At 39.6% G+C, this 22,022-nt stretch overlaps 2 protein-coding genes across 2 annotated transcripts; one reads left to right on the top strand and one right to left on the bottom strand.

Annotated features, from left to right (window-relative positions):
- The first annotated feature begins 1,278 nt into the window (after positions 1 to 1,278).
- ttc23 (tetratricopeptide repeat domain 23) lies at positions 1,279 to 13,499 on the top strand. The gene is given in 14 exon segments (XM_084936752.1): positions 1,279 to 1,584; positions 1,587 to 1,653; positions 5,313 to 5,471; positions 5,537 to 5,669; positions 8,369 to 8,383; positions 10,414 to 10,520; positions 10,523 to 10,548; positions 10,716 to 10,821; positions 11,184 to 11,311; positions 11,495 to 11,541; positions 11,543 to 11,646; positions 13,154 to 13,238; positions 13,417 to 13,455; positions 13,457 to 13,499. Coding segments are annotated over 14 exon segments (1,158 nt in total). The 5' UTR covers positions 1,279 to 1,485.
- On the bottom strand, positions 13,298 to 21,970 carry synm (synemin, intermediate filament protein). Its single transcript, XM_084933345.1, has 4 exons — positions 21,042 to 21,970; positions 20,061 to 20,185; positions 17,888 to 17,967; positions 13,298 to 17,717 (listed from the first exon to the last, which is right to left on the bottom strand). The coding sequence occupies exons 1-4, from the start codon at positions 21,837 to 21,839 to the stop codon at positions 15,646 to 15,648; spliced, it is 3,075 nt and encodes a 1,024-aa protein (XP_084789471.1). The 5' UTR covers positions 21,840 to 21,970; the 3' UTR covers positions 13,298 to 15,645.
- Between the last annotated feature and the right edge of the window lie 52 nt (positions 21,971 to 22,022).

Raw genomic sequence — 22,022 nt, 5'->3', positions numbered from 1 at the left:
GCCGTAGAGAAGTGCAGCAGGAGGAACTGCAATCACAACAAGAGAGTGAGGAAGAGACAGAGGAAGGGGAAATTAATGTGGTATGAAAACAGATGAAGGAACATAATTAGGAAGTAAAGTGAATGGCTACATTGACCATTAGCAAAAGTGTGGCTTTTAATTCTCACATAGTGCACTGCAGCTAAGAACTAACCCAACAACATAAAACATGCTGCTGTTTATTTTTTGTTGTTTGTTTTTTTTGAGTGATCATGATGGGCTGCGTGGACCAAAAATGCCAGGGCTGATTTCTTTTGTCCCAGTCCAGCCCTGATGAAGCCTACTTTCAAACAACAGCAGAAGACCCAAAGTGCTTTAGAGACACGCACATTTACATTCCAGGTCTCAAAAAAAATTGTTTCAAAATACAGCTGAAAAAATACAGCTGAAAAGTGAGTTTAGTTGTCGAAAGTAAAATCAGAGTGATTTAATGGTCATTATAATGTATTTGGAATAATTTGCTAATAATAATTCATCTCATAAATCATGACACACTGCTCTCCCCTACATAGGCTGCCTTTGTAGGTTATAAGTATTGGTATCGATATTGGTATCAGCAATACTGACCCTGTATTTACTTGGTATCGGATCCAAAATGTGTAGAATTGCATTAAGTCAACCGCCTTAATGACAAATGAATCACAAGAAAAAGAAAACGTGGATGTGGCTATTCTTTGATTTAGTGACTTTCTACCCAGGCTAGTTCAAAAAGCACACTGAAAGAGCGTTAACAAGAAGACTGAAACATGCAGGCGCAGTTTAACCATTAACGATTATATCCGGTTTGATGTATTTCATTAAACTAAGTCGTGTTGATGATGTTTGTGGTCACATAAAAAATCGTACTACACTTAAAAACGACGTGTTCGTCCACGAACAGTGTAGTTCTTGAATGCTGCCCGCTCAATGATATGCCAGTTTGCGCCTTCAGGAAACGCTTCAGCGGTGAATATTTTTCAGCAGCGGACCCTAACGGCATCGCTGAACAGAGCCTGGCTTTGGTTTAGCTTGTAAGACGATGTTTTTTAGCTATTAATTGCTAGACCGCTAAATGTTTCCGGTGAATAACGTGGACGAGGATCCATTGTTGGTCACATTAACTTGCTACTCTCGCACGCGCCGTGTGTAACCAAGGAAACCATTCTACTGATGGCAAATGAATAAACGAATTAATAAAACAAAGTAATTTAGAGATGACAACCAAGTGAGTCATCAAGTGAGTATCCTTTATGTTTACCTTTATTTGTTTAATTCGTTTAATTAGCTCCGCTAGCTAAATGTTGATCATTTTATTTACAGTTAAAGAAAATTAAGCGTTTCTGTAAGGTGTTGGTAGTTTAAGTGGTAGGTTAAATGAACGCAAGCATTTACATATGTTTCCTTCCAGGAAAAAAAAAGTGTTAACATGACTTATTCGATTAAACCTATGGATGTTCCCATGAAAACATGGCAAGCAGAAACAGGGGTGCATATTTCTTTCTTTTTCCTTTTTATGGCTCAGATGTAGGGAAACCTTCACAAATAAACAGTGCTAAGAAGAAATTTATATAATGATTCCTCCTGAAGAAAAGCTCAAACACTTTTAGAGGCACGCTCGAGCCCATGAGGACCATTGAGAGGTGAGTACGGTATAGGCTGTAGTGACACAAACTACACTTTTTTTTTTCTTTAGAAGTCATATTGCAGCGTTTATGTACAGATTTAAACATTACAAACAAAAACAAAAAGCTCCAGCCGAGTCCCTGTCCAGCACATAGACCAATCCCAGTCGATCAGGTTAGTGCCATCTTTGAAGCAAAAGTGGAGAGAAAAAAAAGATCTGATTGTGGTGCAGCTCAACTGCTAAGTGATCATTTTGGGGAAATTTTCAGTTGTTTAATGTTTGGTTTAAACACCCTTGAGCTTAAGATTTGAAAATCCTTAAAGCTGCACCAAAAACAGCTCGAGTTTTCCTCCCACATGTTGACATTTTGAACTCCTAACATCAGACGGCGCTGGATATGTGCTGCAGTGTACACAAAAAAACAAAAAAGCAGTGATAAACAGGCAGTTATAACATAAAACACAAAATCTGTTACAAGCATAATGTCCAGAATATAATCACAGCCCAGTTAGATGGAGCTAGCCTGGGGCAGAGTATAATCCAGGGCGTAGTAAGGGCCCATGATCCAGAGTCCAGAAGAAACAAAGGCAAAGCAAAAAGGAGGAGTCTGTCACTTCCTGTCAGATTTCACGAAACAGAAATAAATGCAACGATACAGTCAAAGTCAGTGAACATTATAGAGCAGGAAATAGACCCACCCTGCAGAAAAGCAAAAAAAAAAAAAAAAACCAAAAAAACAAACAAACCCTAAAAACGGTCTTTCTTGTGTGCCATTTGGTGACTCCGGTAAAGATGGAAGTATTCACAAACTGATAATAGTGCAAGAAATGTTACGAGTTCTTTCCAGGATATAGACACAGACCACACCAAGGCAGTCATTTAGCTTTTGTTGAACCATTGTGGATCTCACGCTAATTAAAGCTGTGCAGATTTTTCATTGTCCAGCTGTTACTGATTGCTGTTTGTCATCAATGATGTTTTTAAACCAGGTTTTATCCAAAATAACCTGACTAAAACAAAGGGAAACATGATCACCAAATCTGGTGTTTTAATATTTTAGCGTTTCAGTTTTTATTTCTCTGAGATGGTATTTTGAATAAAAGCCATCCCTGATGAATTTGACTGTTCTGGTGGCAGGCGCTGAAACACACGGGAGACCTTTTTGTATCCCAAAGTGTATAAAAAGCAATAAATAAAGGCTGGGATGCAAAATAGCTGCACATAGTACCTGTAACATTTCACACTGTGAACTCCTGGACGTAGCCACAGCCCAACACAGACAGATAAAGCAACTCTTAATTAATCTAAGGACACAATCAGTTAACGTGTGACACCAGCTGACAGATTAACAGGAAGTTTTGTTTTGTTTTGTTTCTTTTGTTGGTTTTTTTGGCTTTGAGTTTTTCATTCTCGAGCATTTTGACAGAACAAAATATTAAACAAGAGACCTAATCTCTCCAAACAAGGCAACCTGCTTCACGAGCATTCCCTTTTTTTTAAACTAAAAAAACAAAAAAAAAAACAAAGACAAACCCCAGCCCCCCCTCCCCACCCGAGGCTCATGTAAAGAGAAACAGAACAAAACAAAACACACTAAAAATGTATAATACACATCAGGAAAATACGTTTTTATATTGTCAATAAATGGGTTCCAAGTCGCAGAGATTTTTTTTTGTGATGAGAGAACTCTATATCTTTCCAGTGGTAAAAAAAAGCACCTCCTTTAACCATCGTATGTATGAAGGAGCCTTATTAGACTTCCAGTGGAATGGAATAAGTCTACGGGCAAGCAATGTAGCAAATGCAATGGCATTTTCCTGAGGAAGTATGTATACGATTCAAACAAGATCTCCACTCATCATCAGATAAAACCAGCCCAATGTCTTTTTCCCAATTATTTTTAGTTTTTTCCCAAGTAATAGGCCTTAAGCTCTGTATCAGTTTGTATATGACAGAGATTCGCCTTTTGCCAAAAGGATCCATTTCCAAAATAGTATCCACTTGATTTTTAGGAGGTAGGTAAGGACAAGAAGGAAACAATGTTTTTGCAAAACTTCGTATTTGCAAATATCTAAACATATGTGAGGTTGGTATATTGTAATCTCTCATCAAAGCGTCAAAGGTGTTAAAAGTTTCTCCTGAAAATAAATTGTAAAAAAAACCTTCAAACCAATATTATGCCAAATTTGGAATGCTTTATCTGAAATGGATGGCAAAAAAAGGGTTAAAAGCAACAGGGAAAAAATTACTAACCTGTTGCAAACAGAAACGCCTTCTGAATTGAAGCCATATTTTAATAGATGTTCTTACAACTGAATTTGTTATTTTCTGTTTTTGATTTAGAGCTAGGGATGAGGTTAAGAGGGGAAGTGGATTAGACATCAGTTCCATTTTTACCCAAGCCTCACCCTCGCTATTTTCATAAACATATTTCCAATGCAATAATTTGGTGATATTAGCCTCCCAAGATAAAATTTGGCAACCGTAGCCCACCAGCCTCTTTTGGTACTTCCAAATATGTTTTTTCCATTCTGAGATTTGAATTTTTCCAAATAAATGTTGCTATTAATCTATCTAAATCTTTGAAACTTGATTTGGTTATGAAAACAGGAACCATTTGGAAAACATAGAGAAATTTTGGTAAGACCGCCATTTTAACTATATTTATTCTGCCTGCTAATGAGATTGGAAGTGTTGCCCATTTTTTAAAATCTTGTGATGTTTGTTCTAACAAAGTGTCAAAATTATGAATCCGCAACTCTTTCATTGTGCGGGTTATATTTATTCCCAAATATTTAAACGTTTCTTTTTCTAATTTAAAGGGGAAGGCAGAGAAATAGGAAACAGTAGGCTTTTCGAATAGTTCACAAACTACACTTTACAGTAGCCTATGTGCAGCACACCCAGATGCTCAATAATGTGCTCACTGTTGTCATGGCGCAGGCTCAAATGGAAGGATACAATATGGAGACCACACATTATTTGCGTGAAAAGTAATTTTATCTAGAAACAAAAAGGGGAAAAAAATCGAACCCTAAATAATTGCATTGCACTCATCAATAATGTCTTGTGCGGAGATGTGCTGTATTTAGTAAATCAAAAACCAAAGCAAGCAAATCTAAAAGGTCTGGAGGAAAGAGAATGGTTTATGTACAGTATATCTGCAGAAGATTAAAAAACCAAGTTTCCAACATTAGCTTTTGTGCTTTGTTAGTCAGACAGAACACAAAGTTTGGATTATATATAATAATATAAATCCTAAATAAATCCATTAAGTTGGGCAAGGTGAATGACAGTGCTAGTATATGGGGAACGACACCTGAAACTAGCAGAGGCCCATGCTAGATTTGCTAAAGCATATTTCAAGTTAAAAGGTAATTTTACATAGATGCTGTGAGTACATTGCGAATCTCAGTCTCAATATGTAATTGCCTTATGTTTACCTTAATCTTTACATACTTCAACTCAGGATTAACATTCCGCTAGGTCTGGTCGACCTTTACACAGACGTAGTTATGACAGTGATTAGCCATTTTTTCACATGTTGCTGTTTGGGTTTCTTTTTGTAAATGGTGTAAGGAGAATGTTCAGATCCGCTTTGTATCAGTTTTAAACTCTGCACTATGATCTCTCTCTCTCTGTGTGTGTGTGTGTGTGTGTTTTACTCTAGGCTGGGGACTGCAGGCCCAAACGCACTCGGCTCTTGCAAGAGAGGTGCTAAATTTCCTGTCCACCTCTACAATCACAGGTGAAAAGGTTAAGATTTTCACATGTCTTCTAAATGTAAACCTCACACAAGGTGGTGCGTTCCTTCTCACGGTCACACATCGTTACCACAGTTGCTGATATGGTATTATATAAAGCAATCAGTTCAACTCAGATAAATTGAAAAAGTCCTTGACTTGTGAACTTTGCCTGGGGCAAAATTATCTTTTCTGAAGGCAGAACATATCCTGAAGCAGCTTCGTAAGTGCAGTGTTATCACCCAGGAAGAAAAGATAAAGACTGAGCTGGAAATATCCTCTGGGTATACAGGTATTTTAGTCAACAGATAAACAGCTGTAAACATAAAACAGAATTCCAAATTTGCAGCCATTAGTGTGTTATATCAGCTGCTACTCAGTTTTCTGATGATCTGATAATTTCCTCTATTTCCTTAAACTGTCATGCTCATTAAAAAATAACTGAAACACTTATGCTTAAGTATGGTACTTTATGTTTTAAGATTGGCCACAAGATGGCGATAGATTTCTGCAGATTTGCACAAAACTACCTTTTAGGATGTTTTTGGAAAGGGGAATTTTTGCTGACCACTTGTAAACAACAGCCTTTCAAACCAGAATTTCCCCTATGACTGTCCAGTCTGCTCGGCAGTAAGCAGGGGTGTTTTGTAGTGGTGTTTATAGACATGGAATGTAGGACTGCTGCATGGCAACCCAGTTAATCATTAATGAAGCAGAGGCACAGATGGGAAAGAAGCACATATTTTTAAGCATTTCTCTAGGCTGTGGACTGCAGGCCCCAGCCTAGAGAAACTGGCTTCATTATTTTTTCTCTTTTTGTTTAGTTTGGCTTCCTCCTTGGCTCATAGAGATAGTGTAAAGCTTGTAGTTACTCTATTAAATGTCACTTCCTTTGTTTGTTTCCTCTAAACAGGCTAGCATTTTTATATAACTGATATGTTTACATCACTTTAGAAAATGCATTACCACCATATGGTCGTATTGACAACAGAAGTCCCAAGGGCACTACTGCATGCTCAGGATAAGATTAAAGAATTAAAGGATCACGGTGACGACACCTTCCACAGATATCAAGTCCTGTATGCACTGTTACGGGAACTTCGTGGCCTGGCAACATAAAAAATAGCAGGCACTTGCATAGTTTAAATCATGGGGTGAAATTAGAAGCACAACTAGGAGAGAAAATATAGTGTTGCCTGGGTTTAGGCCAACATACGAATGCCTTTGTATTTATTTTGATCCTGTTGCATGCTTTTCAATGCATGCATCTTAAGTCACTTATAACTGAGAGCACTGAGGCAAGGTGATGTAGACTCAGAGGAATTTGTAAATGATCCAATCTTGTTCTGTTTCAGAGAGCCAGAGTTTGTTGACATGATGTGTGTAATTGAAAAAATGTGCAGACTCTGGCTGGTGTGTAAGCTTACTAAATCTCTTTTGTTAGGTGATGAGTAAGATTTTGGCATGCCTCTAAAGCTCTATCAGTCACCACTGTTGTGATGGAGGGGAATGTTCCCACCAAAGCCTGGAACAATGAGCTCAGCTCTAGCTATGGATCCTGGTCCAAATATTTAGGTCCATTTTTGATTAACACTCAAGGTGTGCACTAACAATATAATCAGTAGATGGGATATTTTTGTGCCAAACCTTTATTGCTGAAGTTTCAAATTTGCTGTGTTGTTCTTATATTGGCAGGGCATAGCCAAATAAGATGACATGTTTTTTTTCTTGTTCTTTATCTTCAGTTTCGCAAATCTAGAGATTTTGAAAGACTTTATTACATTAAACATTTGGAAATAGTATTTCCAAAGTTATCTCTAGTTAGATAATGAATTCATATTTTATGAGTCATACATATTCCCTCCAACCTTAATTGACAACTCGTGTTTATGGTCCGTATTCACTGACATTTAGTCTCTGTTTACCAGCTTTGTGCAAAAAGTTCCCAAAGTCTGAACTGTAACACTTTGCAGCTGCAGTTATTTAATTTTCTTAGGCTATTGATTGTATAGTTTTTGCAGTGTAAGTATTATAGGTCAGATGTCAGTAGTATTCTCTTGCTTGGAATGAAGTATTTTTTTTTTCTTTTCAAAAAGAACCCCTTTCTCTCAGTTTACTTTTGTTCAATTAGCTTACTGAAATAAACCAACCTTTACTGGTTTATCTGATTTGTTGTAGGCCATGGTTGCCAATCAATACCCAAGAGAAAACGGGAATTTGTTTCTCTGTGATGCTGAGGCTAAATGCTATTAGTTTGAAGCACCATTCCAGTATGCTGGATCAGATAGCTGTTTTTTAGTCTCTCTGTTTTTACTTTGGTTTGCCCTTACTGTATCATTTTCCAAATGAAAGCCCAACAACCTTGCGTCAGTCATGTACTGGAAACGTTTACAATAGTGAACTGTGTGGCTTGCTTGGCAACACATCTACAGATCCCTAATTATATTAATTTTCCTGCCCTGTGGGCTTTTGGTATATTTCAGTGGGATGTGACATATTATCGTTCTGCCAGGATGTGCGTAAGGAGGTAGAGTGAATTAAAAGGATAGAGAGGCATTGTATCTGTCTGTCTGTCCGTGCAGGCAAAGCGGTGGGGCTTGAGCCATGCTGGAATGTAGTGATGGGTTCAGCCGTAACTGGTGCCCTAAAAGGGTCTAATGTGCCTGGATATATGGGTGGGGCACTTCTTCTATCCATCAAAGTCTGGTACCATAATCTTAGATTCATGGGAAAATTCAAAGAAATGAGCATTCACGCTGCTTTTGTAACCTGTGCTGCTGGTACATAGCCAGTAAGCCATAAATACCTAAATCCAAGCAGTGCAACGATGGGAACATAACACTGTTAGGCTTAGACTTTTGGTTCCCATATACTCTGCTCCTAGTAAAACAGGAAAAAATACAATTTTGATATTATGATAAACTGTGTGGCTTTAAATCAAATGAAATTCTTTTAAAGGCTGATGTTGTGTTCATATCTAGAGATTGTATAGAAGTGAGTATTTGCCCTCCTATAAAGGCCAGGCCCTTGACTGGAGAGCTGAATTAAATTTAGAGTCCCTTAGTGGTTTAAAGCTGTTGGCACAGTAGCCTGATGGATCCAGTGTCCTCGAAGTGGGTAATGCTGCCATCATATCATGCTCTCTCCTTCCTCTCCAACTCCCTAGTTCTGTATCAGTCAGAGCAACTCAGTATGACAGGAAATGACACACAGTTGTGGTCAGAAGTTTACATACACTCGTCATGAATGACATGGTTTTTTGGGTCTTTTAATTATTTTTGAACAGTTCTTTTTACAGGGTGGAATGACACGACTTTAAAAACAAGAAATGGGTACACAAGTTTGAATTTATTCATCTGCACATTGTCAAAAGTATACATTCAGGATTAAATCTATACATACCCCCCCCCCCATGGGGCGATCGTAGCTCAAGAGTTGGCAGTTTGTCTTGTAATCAGAAGGTTGCCAGTTCGAGCCCCGGCTCGGACAGTCTTGGTTATTGTGTCCTTGGGCAAGACATTTCACCTGTTGCCTACTAGTGGTGGTCAGAGGGCCCGGTGGTGCCAGTGTCCAGCAGCCTCGCCTCTGTCAGTGTGCCCCAGGGCGGCTGTGGCTACAATTTCACCTTGACTGGACACTTTTGGTACCCAACAGGTTGACATCAGGTTTTTGGGAAATATGAACCCCTATGAGCAAGCACTTTGGCAACAGTGGGAAGGAAAAACTCCCTTTTAACAGGAAGAAACCTCTGGCAGAATGAGGCTCAGGGAGGGGTGGCCATCTGCCGCTACTGGTTGGGGCGAGAGAAGGAAGAGCCTGTATTTGAGCCTGTATGTATGCTTTTGACTCTGTGTAAATTAGAAAAAATCAAAAATTATTTCAGACTTGTGCATCCGATTCTTGTTTTTTGTAAGTCATTGAAAGATGTATGCTGTGCAATTATTCCATCCTGCAAACTCAAAGAAATAATTGAAAATCCAAAATTACAATGAAATCCATGCCAGTGGTGCCTTTTATTGACCACATGTCAATAAAAAAACAAACAAACAAACATGCAAAATAAAAAAGCACACAATAACAAATGGGTTACAAATTGGTATTTTTTCTACAGTCTACAGTGGTATATACGCACATTAAACCTGTGAGAACCTTCACAGACATATTAAACCTCCAAGCTACCCTGTTCTGTCAGTACTGAAAGTGTAGTTTCCACTGAGGCTATAAGAATCTCCACTTATTTAGACATCCTTAAAATGAGAGTTTAATTAGCATTGCTACCAACAGTGTCACATTTAACTTGTGAATAGATGCAACAAAAAGAGTCGGAAAGGCACATTTCCCTATTATTGTCTGCACTGCACCAAGCCTCAACTGGAACCATCAGCCAAAGCTCTTTTTTCTCTCTGCAAGGCCTCAACCAGGCTAGACAACCTGTAGGTAATTTAGTCTTATTAAACAGGCTCATAGTATTAAAGTAAAATGTTTGTGGTTATATACTAGACACTTATTTCCTGGAAGTTTAATAATTGCACTATTACTAATAGTCTTTGCTTTGATGATCTTCTAGATCAGGGGTATCAAATGATTAGTTCATTACCAGACCCCTGGAGATCTTCAAGACATGTTGAGGAGGTCATTTAGCCATTTGAATCAGCTGTGTTTGATCAAGGACACATCTAAAACCTGCAGGACACCGGCACTCGAGGCCTGGAGTTGCCTACCCCTGTTCTAGATGGAAATCAAAATACAATGCCAGACACAGAATATACAGACACAAAGATGCAATGGCTTCAGTGTACTCCTATCACCTGCACAGTTCTATACCAGGATGATCATTGTTCCATAATGGAAAGACATACCACAGATTTCTTGTGGATATAATTCAACATCCTAATTATATCCTAACATAGTTGGTTTATGGTATGGGCAATCAAAATGACCAAGGACTGCATGCATATGAAACTTAGACTCAGGAGAACATTGAGTAACTTCCTGTCAATCTGAGTATTTGGATGTCTTTCTCTGTAGAATCTATAAGAGACAGAACAAACCAAAGAAAGCTTTAAGCCAGTGTCAGAAGTCCCTGCAACTGCTGATGGACTGTAGTAATCCAGAGAGGACTTGCTCTGTCTATAGACCAAGGCCACAGAGCATCTTTCCAAGGCAAGCAGATTCAAGTTAACACAACTTGCACATTATATACAATTCTTCTGCACAACATATACAAACACAACGGCTTCCTGAGATAGTGATGTTATTTGCCAGTCTTCCTTCAGCTCTTACTTGGTAGTATGCGATTTCTCATTTTTTCATGTGCATGTTTCCGTTAGGCTTATGCCATAGCTGTGAGTCATGGCCTAGAGGAGCTGGAGGGGGCTCAGATCTCCCACAGCCTGGCCCTCATCCTTTCTGTTGCAGCAGAACCCCATCACAATGGTAAGTCTATTCACAGATACAGGCTGGGCCAGAGAAGTTAATTGGGACTTAAATATTCCACTGTCTATATGTCAAATGGTGTAATACAGAATCCAGCTTTATGGTAGCCTTTTTGAAGACCTCAGTATCACTAATGTCAACAATGGACAATCTATTCTCTACTGTAGCCATATAAAGCATAACATCTGGAGACTGTAAAGAGAATACAAGGATTTCTTAGTTACAACCCCAAACAACTGATCTCACTATTAAGGTGCTCATATTGAAGGTATTAGCTAGTGCTGCCAAGTTTTCAGAATCAGTTATTGTCAAATGTGTGTGTTTTATGTGTGTGTGTGTGTGTTTCCCCTTTGCTGTTTTAGATTCTGCAAGTCACTAATTTGATCAAACTTTAAAAGCATAGAAGAACTCTGTAGGTCCACAGGATCCTGCTTTTCTTGTTGCCCAGGATGACTTCTGTCACTTTCTCCTTAAGAATAGACAAAAACAGGTTACGTCCACTCACAAACTACGATCTCTATAAGACAGCCAGATTTCCATAAGATTATTTTCAGGCACAGAATGTCATACAAAAGTTTAAAAGGATGAATCCCCTTAAAGTTTCATTATTTACTTGCTTTATCTGGAGATAAAGTAGGAAATAAGAAGTTATTTACCTGTTGTACCACTGTAGAAATGTGCAGAGATCCAGAGAACCTCTCTTGATTTTAAAAGATTTGCATGACCTGGGTGCTGAGGTAGCCGATACCCTTCAGCTGATTGGATGAGTGAAGATGACCAAGGGCAGAATAAGCCAGGCTTACAAGACACTAACAATAATCATGTGTTACAGAGCACATATTTGTCTTGGTTAACACCTGTGTAGGTGTAATGCCTGACAGAGGACTACTTACTGTCATTGAACTTGACATCATAGAATTTTAATAAAAGGTCAGAGTTGCATGCTAATCTTGGAAGGGTGCAGTGTGCAGAGCCCCTCTCTCTGGTGTAAAATATCCTGAAGAGTGACTTTGTGCTTCTTTGGTTTGGATGGAGTCTGACAGATGGGCAACACTTTTGGGAAGGAAATTACAGTTTGCTAACTGTTTTCAATTAATAGGAGGCTGACCCCAATTACTGCGGTATGTCTTTATGTCCTTTGAAACAAAAGTGGCATTTCTGTGTCAATCACCACACAAGCACTGAATAAACAGCAGCTCTTTAGTTCATTTAATTCAATTTCTCTTTTCATAGCTCTTACAGGTTTTCTTTATTTCTTATGTAATGAGGGTTTTTTTTTAACATGCTGTATATTATTTGCCACATGAGCTCAGTTCTACCAGCAACAGAACACTGGTACTAAAATATACCAGGAAAGGGGGGATTGCTCCACACTAGTAATGACATGCCTCTAAGTGAAGGAGCCTGGTTGCTATGTTGCTGTGTTATTGCTGTTGAAGTGCAGAGTCGGGGTCCAAGTATGACATGGAACACCAGGGCTCACTCTTCTCTGTTCGCCGTTCAAGTGGTAAACTTTCTGACAGAGAGCAGATATGCCCGGAGTGTTTATTTTCACTGCTTTCCTCATGACATCACTCAAAATGAGTAACTTTTTCTTTTCTGAAGTTAAGCCGGCTTGTGTAGCAGATACAATGCATAAGAAGTTTTAAAAACAAAGAGAACAATAGCCCACATACAGCTACGCTTTTGACATTTCCCCCCTTCCTCTGAAGTGCAGCTGAAAAAAAGGGCCTTCCATTACATCAACCTTAGCAACAGTGAAAACATTCAGGAGGCCAAATGGATCTGTTCCAGATTAGCAGTGTTTCACTTTTCCTGGTGAGGAGGGTAACTTTTCACTCTTCTTTTCCCTGCTTTAATAAAGCCCTCTTCAACTGTTATTTATGGTGATTCTAGAAATGGCTGACAGCCATTCATCATGTCTGCTGTGTCACTTTGTGTGGGCACATTGTGTAATCATATACGTGTTTCCTGATGAAGGTTTTGATTTGGGTTTTTTTGGGTGGGGGACTTACATAACAGTTTCTTATGAAGTTGCTTATTTCTCTCTCATAATTATACTATATAGAGAACAACAACTGGCTCATACCGAGTCTTTATTTTACAGCAGATTGCTGATGGGTCTTCATAATAAATCAAATCCTGCTTGTTGATCTGACACTCTGGGCAGTTGGCACAGGTGTTATCTAAACCTTGGACAGCTACAGTGGTTATTTTGGTATGTTTAGTGCGTTCACATGTTGCTAGGAAGTGGCGCTTCCCCTCCGAGTTTGAGTTTCAACACTTATCTTCCATTGACCACTCTCTCAGCTATCTTTTTTCCCGTGTGTAGTGCCTGAAATCCAGAGATCCTTGTATGGGCGTCAGCTCAAGAAGACCAAAGCAGTAAAAAAAAAAGCTGTGGACATGCTGGCTAGGTAAATTTGTGAAATAATGACAGTGTTCTTATGTTAAGAAATCTGACAGGCCTCACCAGTCAACACTTACCATTTATTTCTTTTTGATAATATGATTACATTAGGGTAAACCTAACAGACACTTATAAGAATGCAGCTCATGTTTTAGTAAAGGAACTGTGTCCTCTATGTTTCTCAGGGCACCAGAGGTGGCTGAGAAAAAAGGTAAAAGGAAAACGACCTCTAATCTTTCCACTTGTACCATCCAGTGGTAATAATTAAAACTTCATAACTGAACACACTTGTTTTGTTTGTTTTCAGTGTGGTTTAAAGTTTAAGCCAACGGTTGATATTCCATCATGATGGTTTTTGTAACTAAATGGTTTTTGTCATCTGGCAGTACTTGATTTTTTGTCAATTTGCACTTTAGGTGAAGAAAGTAAAGTCTAAATAAATACTCAAACAAAACATACGCATAATATTTTTTAATGATGTTATAATATTGGGCCAGTTTTCATCTAAGGACTGGAATTAATACCAATATAAGCAATGGTCTCAAAAGAATTCAGAATAAATCAATGATTTCAGTCTCTCCATTTGACCTTTATTAAACACTGTATTAGTCACTCTTTCACTAGTGAAGATAATAACCGCATAAAGATTAATAACAAACACTTTAGGTGCACTGATATAGTAGTGTTTGAGTTTAAAGAGTAAATCACAACAAATCCATGAAATGAAGGGTTCTTTTTGTAGATTGCTAATGACTTCTAATTTATTTTATTTGTAAAAGCATGGCATTCATGCCAGATGTTGTATTTTTGGATTGCTTTACCATCACACCAGAAAGTTGACTTGCAAAGACTTTTCAGTAGTTAGAAGTAAATTATACAGCCACTGTTAGAGAAAATAAGCAAAAAATAACCAGACGGTACACATGCTATTTCATTTCTGCTTCTGTAACGCATACACAACACAACAAACTCTAGTCAACACTCAATGCTAAGCTGATGATCCAAAAATAGGTGCGGTTATAAACACACTTGTAGGTCAGAGCAAAGTTGAATCCTTCAAGCCAACACTGAAAGCCAACAGCTGTGGACAAGCCATAAGTGCTATACATGACAAAGATCAAACCTATGTGTGATTACTTTTTCATCACTGCAACATCCTTTTAATGCAAAACGCCTCTGCTGCTACTTTAATCGTTTTATCAGGATATTGTTTTCAACTTGACAGCCATGTTTGGAATTCTAAATGGGACCATTTAGAATTCCAAATGTAGTGTTACCCCCAATTATATGCTCAAAACAAAAATCTTAACTGTTTGCAATTTACAAATGTTTGGCACATGTTAAAATAGACTTTTTGTTTTATTTTTTAAAAACATGCTTCTCCCTTGGGGGGTGCTGGAGCCTATCCCTAATGTCATAGGGCGAGTGGCGGGATACACATTGGACAATTACACATTTACACCTATGGGCAATTTAGAATCATCAGTTAACCTAACCAACTCCACATAGACAGTCCCCAGCCAGATGGTGGAGTTGAAATCTGGACCTTCTTGCTGTGAGGCAACAGTGCTAACCACTGCGCCGTCCCTAGAAACCCCAAGAAATCACTTTTAAGCTTCACAAGAGCTTTGTTAAGACAAACTCTAAAGCAAATAGATCTTTTTTTTTTTTTTTTTTTTTAACTCTCATGATATTATCCTCAGTCACAAGGTCAACAGTCTTGAACACATGTTAGCAATGACTTGTTAATATAAACCACTGTGTTCCAGCATGTGCTGTGTACTAACATCATTCCATTTGGTAGAGGTGCTCAAAACATAAAAAATTAAAGCCCCATTCTGCAAACAGTGCACAGCACCTTGTAACCCGGAGAGCAATAAATGCTGACCAAGGAGACTTAACATCATGGCAAGTACAGCCACGACATGATGGCTGGGTGGATTATATGCTGTAAACTGTAGAATGAGCTGTTTAAGCTGTTAAGTGTAGGTTAGTACAAAATGAAGCACTATAAAGAGAATAATCAAGGATATTCAAACTGCACCTTATGAAAAGCCAAACATACTAGTACAGCACACAGCATTGCCTACCATTAAATCTGGCTACAATATGTAGAGGTTTCAATCCTTACACAATCTAGCCCACAGTAGTTAGTATGGAGTATTTCAGTAATGGGATCTCTGCAATCAATAGCAAAAAGAAAAATATATGGAAATCAGATACTTTTAACTAAATAGCTAGTACTCTGTTTTAGGTAATCTAGCCTTATGGATTATAAGTACGCTTGTTTACTTGAAAAATAGCATGAATACAGTTCCTGCAATCACCATTAGTATATGCTTTGTATGTTTAAGTAAACATACTGTAATGCACTGGCAATTATTCAATTTGAAAAAAATAATCAGATTTAGTTCTTAGTCATTAGAAGGGCTTTCAAGGTAAACTGTTGCGATTCTTTTCTCCTGTGAAATCTTCACTGGCATCTCCAGGACTGGAGGCTGCAGCTCTTGCTCTGAGGCAGCCTCGTCATGGCCACCGTGTACATCCATCTGGAAGGAAAATGACTTGTCTGATGGCCCCAGTTTAAAATGTTTCTCACTGATTTCAGATGCAGATTCTCCTTTGTCGCTGAAGTCGCCATACTCCACGCTATGAGCAACATTATCTTCCCTGGAAACTCTAATGCTGTATCCTCCTCCCGCCCCACTCTGGAAGGCTTTCTCGATCCCTATGTTAGATGACTTGAGCGCTGCCATGATATGATCTTCAGATAGGTCATCTCCTTCCAGCAGCCCAGATTCTTCCAGGGTTTGAGAAACATTTAGCTCTGCAACTATAGTCATGGTTCCATTGTCAGTGGACTGTTCCACTCTTTTGACATCGACGGCTACATTCTCTGGACTTTCACTACTCACTCTGGTGAGGAAAGCTAACTCCTCTTTCAGTGGTCCCGACACTGAACTTTGTAGCTTCTCAAGAGCTCCTTTCAGCTGCTCTTTGGGCTCCAAAGAGTCTTCTCTCAGGTACTCAAGCACTGACTCTTGCACTACAGGTGAGACCCGAACCTCTTCTTCTATTATGCACTCTGGAAAACTCTCTTTGGCAAACAACCGGTCACCTGACATAAACTCATATTCATCACTTTCTTTTACAGTCACTTTTTTCTGGGGAAGGCCATCATCTTGATAATACCTCTCATCCGACAGGTCATCTACAATTCCATAATGGCCATATGAGGTTATCCCGCCACCCTCCTCAGATTCAGAAAGATTTTCATCTGGTGTGGAGACAAAATACTCATGAGACTCTTGATCATGGGAGAAATGTGGAGATTCACTCTCTCTAGAGACCTCTTGGACTTGTACAGATCCAAACTTTGACTCATCTGTGTTGGATTTCATGACATTATCATCCCCCCTGCTATCTTGAATGCCATGAGGGATATTTTCTGGCTCCTCAACTTGGAAATATGCAGAAGGCTCATGAAAAGTAAACCCGGACTTCTGCTCAGCCTCAAGTTCTTCATCACTGTAAGACTCCACTGGTTCCTCGATGATTTCCACATTGACTGACTTATTTTGTAAGTCCTCTCCTCCTTGCAAGCCACTCAGCAGATTCTTGACTATGCTTCCTGTTGCTGTGTCCTTGATGTCCTCTAGTGACACTTTCTTCACACCTTGTTTCAACAGTTCTTCCAGGGCATTGTCCTGAGAAACATCCAGCTCTTCCTCCACTTTGGACTCCAGCACGATTTGTGTTTTAGTCGTGCCATCCTCCTGCTCAGTTTTCTCCACGTGATATCTGACTTTTGAATCTCCTGCTGAACAGACCTTGGCTTCAAAACCTGCTGGTTTTATCACTTTCTCAATTATTTCTTCTACAGACACAGAGTCTAATATCTTTTTCTCAGCTGGGCCTATTGTAAACTCTGTTCTTCCTTTGTCTTTGACCTCACCGTCGACAACGGGGCCTTTTTCTTTTTCATCTGACACATACTTCTTGCTTTCTGTCTCGGTTTCCGTAACTAGGCTCTTCATTGATGGTGACACCACTCTTACGGATTTGGTATCAGGAGTAGAAGACTTGTCAGGACTCATCTGGCCCTCTGTGTGTGGGAGCCAGATGAGTTTCACAGTTTGCTCTTCTGCTGTTCTTTTTGGTACACTCCGACTGACTTGGTTTTCACTATGGCCTGCTTGCTTATCTTTGGTTGTAGTACTGGTGGTGGTAATGGTAGTAGCAGAGGCAGAAGCAGCTGCCCGAGCTTTGTTAAATGAGATCATATCCCTTCTGGATGCCGGACTCTGATGGCGAGCTCTTCCTGTAACTGAAATAGGGATGACCCTAGACGGACTTATGGACCCAGAGGAAGGGATGGGGGCTCTTTTCAAGCTTGAAGTCGATGGCATGTACCTTATATCCATGTGCTGTTTGGTGGTTAAGGTGGAAGCTCTTGGAGTATAGCGTTGGGCAGGCATTTTGATATCTGAGTCAAAAGTAATTAGTAAAGAAGTAATTAGTAATAATTATTTGATGAATTGACATTTTGTTTTCAGTTTTGCTTAATAAATGTGTATATGATTTATCCAAGTAGAAACCAGTCTTGCAGTGTTTTCCCATCATTATCACATCAATAAAAATAACTGAGAAACATACCTATTATTCTTTCTCTTTGATGTTGATTCACTCTCTTATGAGCATCTTGCAGACTGATTCGCTCACCCTCCAGAAGAGCCCTAAACGGAGACAAGGCAAATTACATATGAAGACAGGGGCAAAAAGGTCCTAACTCAAGTTAATTTCTCAAATATTTTCAAAACATCAACGACAAGTACCTCACGGGATCGTGTACATCCTTCAGCTCTGCCATTTCAACCCTCTCAAACTAAACACAACTGGCTTACGAGAAGGCATGAATCCTGTACCTGACCATATAGGGTAGTAGTCTTAAAAATTCAAATAAGCCACCGTCATTTAATATAGATGCATTACTAGTATTTGAAACAGCTCACCTTTCCTTGGCCATGCTTCAACAGACATACAATAGCAAATGAAACGAGCAACTTCTCTGGAGAGTGCCTTCCGAAAGACTGACCTAAAAATAACGCCCACAAAGCATGGCTGTCTATGCTTCCCTGTGAATCCCAGTGCAAAAACGGACACGTGACACATACAAAAACAAATGCCGCTGCCACGTCTCTAATAAGGTATTCTGTCTATTCCAAAAGTTCAAAACAAACCAGTTGTGCCTGTGGAGAGCCTGCCATACAGATACAAGCTAAAGCTAAAATGCTAATATCTATCACCATCTTTGATATAAGTCTGTTTAAATGTAGGTCAATATGAGGCAAGAGGTTATAATATATCAAGGGTACATTGATATAACATTCCAGTACAGTGTTTACCCACTGTTTTATAAAGAGCTTTGAGATACAGTTAAAATATCTTAGCATCTCCCTGTGTCATGAACATGAAGCCAAGACACTGAGTGCTATAACAAGACAAGTTATTGCTTATAAAATCAGTCCTCCTTCACACAATATGTTCTAACAGCTTTACTTAAGAATCATCTATAGCAGCGGTCCCCAATCCCCAGGCCTCGGACCGGTACCGGTCCGTGAGTCGTTTGGTACCGGGCCGCGAGAGTTGAGGCTCAGGTGTGAAATGTTTGGTTTTCAGGGTTTTTAACAGTTTTCAGCGTTATTTTGTTATCGTTTTTATCGTTAACTCGGTTTTCCTGGGTCTTTTCACGTGTGTTATGAATAAATCTTCTTTTTTTCAGTACTGGTACTAGTTTTATTTTGTTGTATTTATCCGCGACACCTTAAAGGCCGGTCCGTGAAAATAATGTCGGGCATAAACAGGTCCGCAGCGCAAAAAAGGTTGGAGACCGCTGATCTATAGCATGTGTAGTATTTATGTAACCTTGTCAGACACTAATTTTCAGTTAAGCAGCTCGGGTTTTTTTTAAACTGTATAGCAGTCTCCACTGTTGGTGCATGGGGCCACTGCAGGTGGGGTGTGAGTGAACAATGAAAAATATGAATCCAAGCTATATTAGCTTAATGACTTTTGTTTGAGATCTTAGATTTGAGCAATTAGTGCCAAAACCAGGAATGAGCAAGAAAAGTATGTCTCCTTATGTAAATTATGAAGTTAATTGAGTTAAGATTAACTTGAAGAGGTATTTGGGCTGATTTAATCAGTAATCTGATTTCAAAACCATAGAAATATCTCAGAATAAAGAAAGCTTCTGCATTTTAGCCATTGTTTCTACAATGTTTTCTACAATTGTTTCTTCAGAAAAGAAAAAAAATAATGATTCCAAACAAATAACCAGTACTGTCTCTGTTTTCACATGCGCTCATTCCCCAAAGGAGTTCTTCATGAACAACACAAAAATCGTTCAAAATTGTTGTAGCTTACACTTTTTAAAGTAGACTGACTGTTAGCAACACCTTTGCAAAAAGCATCTGACAGCTTTTCCTTGTATTAAACGTGTCTCTGAAACATTTAAGACGCCACATGTACTTCTTCTATGGAAGACATTTCCCCTCACAGTAAGGGAAGCAGTGAAACATACTCCTATGTGGTTCTAGCACCCAGGTATGGTTCATATCATATAATAAAGGCTTACTGAAGAGTTGCATATACAACAACGCTGACTGCTGATTGTCTCTCATAGTGTTTTTATTCGTGCCATCTGTGCTTTTCATGCAAACACAAGTAAAAATGGCTTCTGGGACAAGACTTATACTTGACATGACATTATAAAATATCCATTTCATTTATTTAGACAAAAAATGAACAAACTAAATGGTTTCATCACCTGTAAGTAGCAACCTCCATTCCCAGATCCATCTTCACCTGGAGAAGCTGCTGATGCTCTCTCATTTTTTGTGCTATAACATCAGCCATCACATTCCTCTCATGCTCCAGCTGTTCAATAGTCATCTGATGGTAGGGGGGGAAAAGCAAAAACAGGAAACCATAATTCATCTCAAGGCAGCTTTTAGTGCTCTTAACAGATTTGAAGATTTTAGGCGTGTCCTCTCAAGTAGTGCTTTTGTGTATTGTGCATAAACCCTCTCCAGTACATGTTAACATTTGCCTTCCTTACATACAGATAAACAGAGGAATGTATTTGGTGTGACTTTACTGAAGACAGCCCTGCAGTGGGTGGAAAGAGAAGTGGTATGTAACTGACTGGCCTGCTTTAGACTGCATCTTTAGGCTAATAAGGATTTGCCAGTCTGACAGCTAATTGGTTTAAGTGGCTGGTGTAATCTAGCAGTTGGACGGTACTAGGGCGGAAGTATAGTGTTTGTCCAGCTAATGGAGCTATGCTGTCCTGGTATACTGACGTCAAATGTTGTGCACAATCCATATTTTTTAGTTATGGGTACATAAACTTGACAGGCCTTGCTCACTGTTGAATAATGACCCCTCCTTATTTATTGTGTAGTGTTTTGGTACAGACGCCAGAATGGTGCAGCATATATATATATATATATATATCTCACATTATTAGAATGTGAATGTAAATGTGAATGTAAATTTCACATTATTAGAAAGATCGAAAACATTTGTAGCAGCCACTGTGAGCTGCAGCTGCATGAGTACCTTTAAGGACAGTGGGTGTGGCAGGGCAACAAGGGACAAGCCGCTCCCCCGTCTCCAAAATTAGAGCTTATTTTGCGGGGTTTACTGAAAGTGGTGGGTTTTTCGTTTGTTAATTTGTTGATAAAACGAATCAAACAATGCCAAGTTAAACATTTCTTCTACTGTAGCACAATTAATTCGTCCTTACCTGATACTGACTGTAGTCCACACGGAATTTTTCCTGCATGTGCATCAGTTGCTCCTCAAGTCGCATTTGAATCTGCCCTTGTTTTTCCGCTTCCGTGCGTAATTTGTCCAACTCGGACGCATACAGTATCTTTTCCCTCTGCATGTCGTTCAGCATTGCCTGGTCCGCTTTAATTGACTGCTCCATGTCTTCTACCGTCTTCTGGTACATTTCGAAGGTCTGAATCCATCCTTCGGACATACCGTGGGCATACTCCTGCACCTCTTCCACGGAGACCACCGGAGGCCCACGATAAGTTTGCCTGATGATGGGTGCCACTCGGGACTCCACCTGACGGCAAAGGCGGCTCACTTCTTCCCTGTGTGCATCTTCTAAGCGTTTATACTCGTTCTCTAGTTGCAACAGCCGCTGCTGGAGTTCGCTGTTGGTTTTGTGAGCGTGATGAAGCTCCTGCTCGCAGTTCTTTAGTTCGCCGCTGACGTCCCGGCACACATCGGTCTGCTCGCTGCACAGACTCTGGATCATCTGCAACTCCCGCCATAGCTTCTCCCTCTCCATCTCAGCCTGGGACTTTTCAAACGACAGCTGCCCCACCATTCTCCGCAGGTCTTGCATCTCAGCCCTGTACTTAGTTTCCCATCCGGTAGTCCTCACCTGTCTCAGTTTATTTATTTCAGCAATGAGATGCGCGTTTTCTTGCTCCAGCTGCTTGGTTCTGGATAGATACTGGGTAAGTCTGCTGTTGAGCTCCTGCAGCTGGTGCTTCTCGCTCTCAAAAGTTCTCTTGAAAGGGAGCATTGTGGTAACTAATTATCTCTGTTAAGTTAGATGGAGAAAAATGTCCGGTGATTTTATTTATTATTTAGGAGACGGATTCTCCCGGCATCAATTTGCGTCTGCGTCTGTGGGCGCGACTGTGATGTAATTTGTGATCGGTGGCCTTTGACAAGTGCAGGAGGAGGAGGAGGAGGAGGGCGGGTC

The sequence above is a fragment of the Perissodus microlepis genome, chromosome 7 (genome assembly GCF_051167445.1).
Source record: "Perissodus microlepis isolate ML-2025 ecotype Zambia chromosome 7, ASM5116744v1, whole genome shotgun sequence".
Lineage (NCBI taxonomy): Eukaryota > Metazoa > Chordata > Actinopteri > Cichliformes > Cichlidae > Perissodus > Perissodus microlepis.
This window is presented reverse-complemented; position numbering and strand designations above follow the sequence as displayed.